The 8,578-nt window shown below is 35.8% G+C and overlaps 1 protein-coding gene across 1 annotated transcript; it reads right to left on the reverse strand.

The window, feature by feature from the left end:
• Window positions 1–296: 296 nt before the first annotated feature.
• Window positions 297–3,761, reverse strand: LOC117618560 (pentatricopeptide repeat-containing protein At1g62350-like). The gene is made up of 3 exons (XM_034348226.1): window positions 3,326–3,761; window positions 1,581–1,967; window positions 297–765 (listed from the first exon to the last, which is right to left on the reverse strand). Exons 1-3 carry the CDS (start codon window positions 3,752–3,754, stop codon window positions 739–741), a joined length of 843 nt encoding a protein of 280 aa, XP_034204117.1. The 5' UTR covers window positions 3,755–3,761; the 3' UTR covers window positions 297–738.
• Window positions 3,762–8,578: the final 4,817 nt, after the last annotated feature.

The raw sequence follows: 8,578 nt of genomic DNA on the forward strand, positions 1-8,578 counted from the left end.
CTTGTGCACCCTGCACACTGGTGGCTGGGTTTGCTTTTTTCTCCGCATAGAACTGTGAGACTCAAAATCTAAAGGGCTTAAGAGCACTCCCTTTGTAATTCCTTCTTGAAATTTTAAAAATACAATTACAGATCCATTAAAAAGAAAGAGAGGGAGAAGAAAAAGGAACACAAAAAATAATAAAATAAAAATCTCCTCTTGCCTATAACCTCAGATTCCATATAACAAACAAAACTTAATTTGCTGATTACCAGTTATGTTCAGTCAATTTGTCACTGAATGGGAGGGAGAGGAAGGAGAGGAAAGGCATGCAATATTGCCATATATGATACATCCAAATTGTCTTCGTTTGCTCTACTTGGATGACAAGCATGCAATATTTCCATAATCCGAATTTATTGCACAACCATATGTAATGAACAAGATATATAATCACAAAATTGTTCTGCTAGGAGGTTGTACTCTATAGATCTTAAATCAATTTTCCCTAATACGAACGCAATAGCCCAAAAAAGGCTTCTGAACATGCTGCCTTATGATAAATTACAAAAAACAATTTGTTAAACCATTTTCTCCAGTTCCTCACATGAGCATTACTAAGGTCAGTGGTCCACAATGCATCAACGACTAGGAATTCGTCCACACGCACACGAGCGAGCGACTGACCTACCATCTTTCTGTACTGGTAATACCACTGTCAACAGACCCGATATTTGCAGTCCCAAGAGCGGGAAATTATCAAAGAAGATTGAACGATCTCGTCCTCTGCAGTAATAAATTAATAATAAACGGAGCAGTCAGACACTTAAAATGTAAAATTCTAAATAGATGGATGAACTAAATTTCATAGGAAATGCATTTAAAGTGTCATATGCTCCTTAAATATTTCCACATTTTTCATACTAAAATGAACAATATGTAAGAAGCACAAATTTATCCAGATAAAGCTAGATTCTACTGGGACTCTATTTGAAGAATTTTTCCAATGGTCATGGATTTACACACTGATCAGAAGTACGTCTCCTATAAAGAGAAAACATAAAACTACTTGTATCATTGATAGATACGTTTCTAATGATAGGCAGCCAAATATAAGATTAACAACTTCCAATGAAGTTTAAAATTGCTCACATTCCACTTTGAAAAATGCTAAGAGATGGCCTTACCCTACTTTTAACCAACATGACATCCACAACAACTAGTTTCCCTAACATAGATCACATGAGTGAGTAAATCAAGTACGCACCAAACCCTTTGTTTATTTTATCTCCTTTTATAACATGCTTGTACTAGGATTTCTTTAGAACCAAGGAATCAAAATTCTTTGCAAGGAACTAGAGTGACTTTATACATTGGATACATTGATACTAGAAGCCAGGAATATAATGTTATTGCGGTATATAGCCTACTTCATCTGTGATGTACTCAGCCTCTGTGCGTCCCAAGATTTACAATTGAAATGGTAATAGAAAGTGATTAAAAAACAACATTTACTGCAGAACACTAAATATGAACTTGATTGGCCTCTGGCCTGCATTTCCAGATGATGAGGGCATGAACATAAATATTTGAACACTTACATGTTTTCTTTCAACTTCTTCAAAGAATTTCTCAGGAGAATCTACATATTCAGCACAATCTTTCTTTACGTGAGCTGCCAATTCTTCTTCTCCAACCTTCTCAAGGTTTCTAATCAATATTGTAAACGTTAATTTATCTGGCGCACAACCTGATGCCTTCATCAACTCATATGTTTCCATTGCCTTTTTGGTCATACCCACTTGTATATAAGCTCCAATCATCTCAGTAAAAGCCCTAGTGTCATACTCTAATCCTTCTTCCTTTAATCCAGAGAAAAGCTCTTCAGCCATTTCAATCAGTTTGTTCTTTCCCAACAATAGGATCATGCTACAGTATAATGATAGATCTGGCTTATACCATACTTCCTCCCTCACAAATTTGAAGACCTAAAGCCTGATTCCAGTTCAGATAACATATAACATCTCAAGTTGAAAATAACAATATTCAACTATTATCATAGAAAACATTATGATAAAGTAGTTGACAACTTAGAGCTTGCTTTGTGACCATTTTGTTTTAGTTTGCATTTTTTGTTAGAGATGGAGGGAAAATATATAGGAGAACGGAGAGATGAAGAAGGATGGTGGGAGGATGTGAAAGAAATGCTTGTGAAATGGTGCGTAAGATGAAAACTGAAAACTAAAAAATGAAAAAAATATATATAAATTTAAGTTGTTTTCATTTTCGAGTTTTTGTTTCCTACATTCTCCTTTATTTTCTCAATCCTCCCTCGCACCACCCCCTTCATGTCTCATTGCTTCATACAGTTCCCCTCTATCTCTAGCCAAAAAATGGAAACTAAAAACGAAATGATCACAAAACGAACCCTTAGCTTTACAGTTTTCATAACTGGAGTCAGAAATTCTGAAACTTACAAACTAGCCATTACAGGATTGTTAATTGTATAGAACTACAATTTAATTACATCATGCACTTTTCAAACTAACTAAACATTCCAACCTGGTTGAATGAGCAGCCAGAATTGGCAGCAAAGGGCTTGTTTCTTATTCATGCCTCAAAAAAAACTATGCGACTGTTATAAGTTACATTAAGAAAATCTGAAGCTGTGAAAGTGGCAAAAAGCAGGAGATAAACCATTTTTCTCCTTTATTTCATCCCAAATTAAGTAGTAAAATAAGGACTTTGAATTATAATCAGAACCGTAACCAGAAAAGCATTGCGTTATTCAAATTAGAAAAAGTAAGAAAATTTCATCTTCCTTTTCCTTTCAGAATCATTTAGAAAGCACTCATGGATTAATAACTTTTGATATTCTTTAGAATATCCTAAGCAGAATGAAAAAGATACATCCTTTGACAACAAAACTATCCATCACGTAATTCAAATCCTTATGAACAGACTAATATATCCAAAAATATACTCACAACAATCAACATTCAGTTATTCATATCTGATCACAAAACCATAGTTCATTGAACTTCAGAATAAAAAGTCATTTGCTGGTGTGAAGAAATCCATAAATTCCATATAATTGGACTTGTGGGCATAATTTTCTCAAATTTACTTTTAGTGCCGCTGAGAGCATACCCTCTCACTTATTTCCCAAACCCCAAAAGCCAAAAAGATTATCAAACCTGCTCTTGATGATTTGGTATCCTGTTTAGTCGTTTATGCACAACAATAACAATCCAAATTGTAAAGGGTAATTTTGCCAAACGTTTTCTTTTATAAAGTTTCTAAACATGGCGCAAGAGAGATGATATCCAAAGGGAAGAACCCTAACCTTGAGCGCTAATTCCACTTCATTTTGTCTCTGCAACTCAGCCAAGGCGTCTAACAAGTCAGCTTTCAAAAGCCTGGAGAGCCTACCGCCCATAACCTGCTCGAGCTTTGATGGGTTTGATTTGGAAAGCTTTAGAGACTGAACTGCCTGAATGGCTTCAGTTGAGAGCACCCTTGACCTCCATAAAGGCTTTCTTGGTCCCCCTCTGAGGCCACAGACGATGTGGCTTGGGGTTGAAGAAGAAGAAGGTAACGCCAAACGATAGCGTAGGTGGGGTTCTGGGTAGTTTTTCTTGAAACCCAGTTGAGGAATATGAAATTTGATAGAACTCATGAGAGCTTCCATGGAAGGTGTTGTATTCCTGTAGACTGTGGAGCGAGGTCGTTGAGGTTTAAGAAACCTTCCACCCAAACTCCAAGAGAAAAACATGGTTGCAACTTTGGTTTTTATATTTTTGGTTGCCACTTTGCTATCCTGGCTCATATGGGAGTTTATGTTATCACACGTGTCATAATTTAATTGGCCAGAATAGTAAAATACAAGTGTTTCTCAAACTTCCAAAGGGCAACACTAACAATCAAACCCAAGAAATTTGGTTTTTTCGCCTCCATAAAAAAATAAAATAAAATAAAATAAAATAAAAAAGAATATTGCTACTCTTATCACATTTTCATATCACAATTAAAAAGTGTTGTAGGGGTTTTTTCGTTCCAGTAGCTACAGATGGGCCTGAGCTGCTGTAAAGAGCCAAATGTATGAAATTGCCCCAAGTTCAAGGATTAGACCTCAAGAGTGTTTCGAAAGGGTAGCTGAGCCTTAGGAAACATCTTGGTCTTCTTCACCAATGAAACCAACAATCACTTACAGATAAATTCTTAGCTTGGCATGGGAGTTGAGCATTCATGAGTTTAGCATGAGAGAGAGAGAGAGAGAGAGAGAGAGCTGCGATTTCCTATAAGAAACAGAGGTTTTAAGGCAAGAGGGAAGGGATTCTAAAAAGATTCGTTGAAGAGAGAGAGAGGGGAATAACAATGGGTGTGTTGAGTAGTTTCTGGCAGCTTGACGAAAACTTTGTCAAGCTCTGAAACGATTTACTAGAGGAGAAAATGGGAGAAGATAGAGGAATGAGGTTCAAAATTGCAGAGGTTTCTGGGATGAGAGATGAAGCTTGCTATCTGGATGTGTGTTGCTTAGGATAAAAAAGAAGGAGATAAAAGGTGAGCTACTTGGGCTTGATGTTTCCAGCAGTTAGAGAATAAGCTTGCTCGACTGCTCTGTAATGGCTTGATGGAAGAGAAAAAGGGAATCAATGGAATTACATGGCTTGAAATCGAAGGGTTCCAAGGATGAGAGGTTGATGCTTGCTTTCTCTCGATGTGGGTTTTGAGAGAGAGAGGAAGAAGATGGAAGAACAAAGTATGAAATTGAAGGGTTCCAGAGGGGATGCTTGCTTTCGATCTGTTGTTTTTGCAGGGTAGAAAGTGCCCCCTTTTATAGGCGCTGAAAACCTTAATTTTGTCAAGCTTCCTTCCTTTTTTTCTTCACTTTCTTCCATTTAATCTTGTTTGGTGAAATTTCCCTAGCCTGAACACATAGGCACGCAGCTTTTTGGGGTTCCAAGGTCCTCAGGCAACTGGACTCCTCCATGTGGGTGAGGCGTCACCCACTTTTTCTTCTTGTTTTCTCACTAAAGCTTGAAGAGGAAAGAATGGGTAAGGGTGCTAGTCAAAAGGGTGATTAGGACATGGGTATGCTTGGTTTTGATGGTTTGGCTTCGATCTGGTTTTAACAGAGATGTTGGATATTTTCCACGATTCTAGGCTAGGCTATTGGTATTTTGTTTCCAGTGGCCTGTGAGTTTGCTCAAGCTGCTGGAAACAGCCTATTTGATTAAGGTGCTGGATATTTTGGCTGATGTGGGATTTCTCCAAGTGTTTGCAAGCCATTGGATATTTTCCTAAGCTATTGGGCCACTCTTTCTCTCTCATGCTTACCCATATGTTTGGGCTCAAGAAAATGGGCTTGAGTTTTGGTGCTCCCAAGAATCCCAAAACTTCCACTTCTTGGCCCATCAATGGGCCTCGTGAATGCTCGTAATCATCCATACCACGACCCGCTCAGCAAGCCTCAGGCATTCGCGTGGCTTGGGCCCATTTAAGCTTGTAGCGTGGCGTGTTACTTATTTGCTTGGCGTGGCATGTGTGCAAGCGTATATGATGAACTCTTGCTTACCCAAGTTGGGTTTCTTCCCAAGTTAGGTGTCATACTGAGCTAGAAATATATTTAGGCCCAGCCTTGGATTTTTTGGGCCTCAACAAGTGTCAATAAATTATAAAATAAAAAAAAGTTAAATTAATGAGTAAATGTTACTTTTACCACATTTGTATATCACATTCTCATATCATCTTATGTGATAGATGTGGTATACAAATATGGTAAGAGTAGCCTTACTAAAAAAATAAAAGTTAATTCAAATTTTCGTTTTCAGTGTTGATATTCATTGCAATTTAAAAGATGGGTGCTGCTAAACGAACCCTAAAATTAACTGAGTACACCATATGATCTAAGTACACCCTAATATTTGAATCAAAATATAAAATTAACTAAGTACACCTTATTTTACTACCAAAATACCCTTCGTACACCCTAATAAACTCTATCACACAACACCCTATTTGATATTCATGTTTTAGTTCAATAGTTTAATTAGCCAAGTGGTGTTTTCTTTCACACACGACACTGCAATAGAGCTGCACATGAGGTGGCATCCTATGTTTCTAGGATGGGCAGTAATTAGGTCTGGGATCAAGCAAGTCCAGCATGGGTAGTGATGTAAACAATCTTATTCATCTTTAATAAATTTCCCTGATGTTTTGACCGAAAAAAAGGATATGCTAATAGAGTTACAATCGTTAAGAAGCTCACAATCATCCCTCCTAGAAGAAAGCCCTATCGACAACCCCTCATTCACCCAAACTTCCTTGAGTTTGCTCTTGCTTTTTCTGGGGTCAGAAGCCTATTTGATTCTCCACAGGTTTCTCAACATGGTTCTTTCGCTTCCTCAGTACCCTAAATTTTGTTGAATATTAACAAGTCTCATAATGGTTGGAATCAGGGAAGCATTTTTCTTGCTTAGGCCTTTTCATTAGGGTTGAATATGGTGAGTAGGGTGTACTTATTAAAATTATATTTGTTTTGCAATTCAATATATCTTTTTTTGTCATTTTATATTAGGGTAAATTAGTAATTCAATAAATATTTTGGTAGTAGGGTGTACTCAGTTAATGTTATGGTTCGTTTAGCAGCACTCTAAAAGATAAGTTCAAATTGCTTTCTAATTCCTTTATAATCATGTGATGAGATATGTAAACATTTATTCTAGACAGAATCTTGGATGGGAATTGAATTGCAATGGATATCGAACTTATAGAAGCTACAAGTCTTGTGGCTCAAATGGTTAACAACATTTACACATGCATCTGAAGTCTTGGATTCGATTCCCCCCTCCTGAATATCGTAGGTATTAAAACAAAGACAAATAAGAAAACAAAAAGTGAGTCTTTCAAATAAATTTTCTTTTATTATTATTATAATTCAGAAAAATGATGATTAAACAAAAATCAGCAAATAAATAAAGAAACTCATAAAATATTGAACTATAAAGTTTTAGACGGGAATTTAATGAGTGATTATAGTATACTATGATAGTACAGTCACATGTTAAATCTTATAAACGTATTATAATATAAGTGGATATTTATTGATACTATTCCTTAAAAGAAGGAAAAATAAACCATATCGTCCACCCATATTATAATACATGTACTCACATGACCATACTACTATAGTATTCTATAATTTCTCGAAATTGAATTTGCAATAAATATCAAACTAATCAATAACATCTGAATCAAAGTGTAAAATCCCACAAAGAAGAGGGAAAAAATGTGGACATTTTCCAAGAATATATATATATATATATATACAGTCCCGATCTCTTGGACCACAGAAGTCCAAGAGATTGTGGTCACCCACCGTTGGATATTAATCCAATGGTTCAAAAAAATTTCTTAAAAGGAGTGCAAGAGTGAGTGAACCATTGAATTTATATCCAATGGTGAGTGACCACAAATCTCTTGGACTCCTGTAGTCCAAGAGATCAGGTCTGTATATATATAGTCCTGTTTTCCTGGACCCTTGTAGTCCAAGGAGTTTGTGGTCACCCACCCTTGAATCTAATCTAAGGGTGGAGGAAAAATTTATTTTAAAATCCATATAAAGGTTTTTTTTTAATTAAAAAAAACTCTATTAATTAAAAAAACACATTTTCAGGGAAAAAGAAAAAAGAAAAAGAAAGAAACAAAACACGTTCTAAAAACTTGGAGTGCAGCCGCTGTAGAGTTCGACCCCTTTATCACCTTCTGATTCTTCTGACACTGGGGCAACTGATTCTTTTGATTCCTTTGCTATGTTTTTTTGGGTTATTTTTTCAGCTTTTGTGGATGGATTGTGAAAAAAAGAAGAGTTAATTTGGGTGTTATGACTTTTCTTGTTCTTCTTCACCACTTTGATTCAATTTTTCTGATTTGAATGATTGAGGAACCCAGATTTGAAATCATAATTTTTCTTGTTCTTCTTCTCCTTGATTCAACACATCATTGATTTATCAACAAACCAATATCAATTTCTCAAAAAAAAAAAAAAATTTCATTTTTATATAAAGATTGCTATCTTATTAATTAGAAAACAGACGAAAAAGCAATGGTAGAAACCTAAAAGAGTAAAAGAGCCCAGAATTTAAAAAACGAAAACTGAAGTTTTGTCAATATCTTGTTTCTTTGAGAGTCCATAAGAGATTAGAAAAATTAATTAGCAAAAATAGAGCAAAATAGTCAGCGACGCCAGAGTCAGAAGAGCTAAAGAGTAGAATCTGCATCACCAAATCAGACTAAGCTAAAGAGTCGACCTCTACCACGGGGTCTGGTCAGCGACTCCGCAAGTTTCCAGAAACGTATTTTGTTTTTGGCTTTTTTACTAATATATTGTTTAATAAAAAAAAAAAATTACCTTTTATGTGTTTCAAAATAAGTTCTTTCTCCACCTTTAAATTAGATCCAAGAGTGGATGACCATAAACTCCTTGAACTACATGAGTCTAGGAGAACGGGACTATATATATATATATAGATAAACTCATAAAATACAGACACTATCCGTTGGGGCTATATATATATATATATAGATAAACTCATAA

This window comes from Prunus dulcis, chromosome 1, assembly GCF_902201215.1.
Source record: "Prunus dulcis chromosome 1, ALMONDv2, whole genome shotgun sequence".
NCBI lineage: Eukaryota > Viridiplantae > Streptophyta > Magnoliopsida > Rosales > Rosaceae > Prunus > Prunus dulcis.

Coding starts and splice junctions, on each gene's coding strand:
- LOC117618560 (XM_034348226.1), bottom strand. CDS start 3,754: ATGTTTTTCTCTTGGAGTTTGGGTGGAAGGTTTCTTAAACCTCAACGA. Junction 1,968..3,325: donor AAGTGGAATTAGCGCTCAAG/GTTAGGGTTCTT, acceptor ATCAGGCTTTAG/GTCTTCAAATTTGTGAGGGA. Junction 766..1,580: donor AAGAAGTTGAAAGAAAACAT/GTAAGTGTTCAA, acceptor TTATTACTGCAG/AGGACGAGATCGTTCAATCT.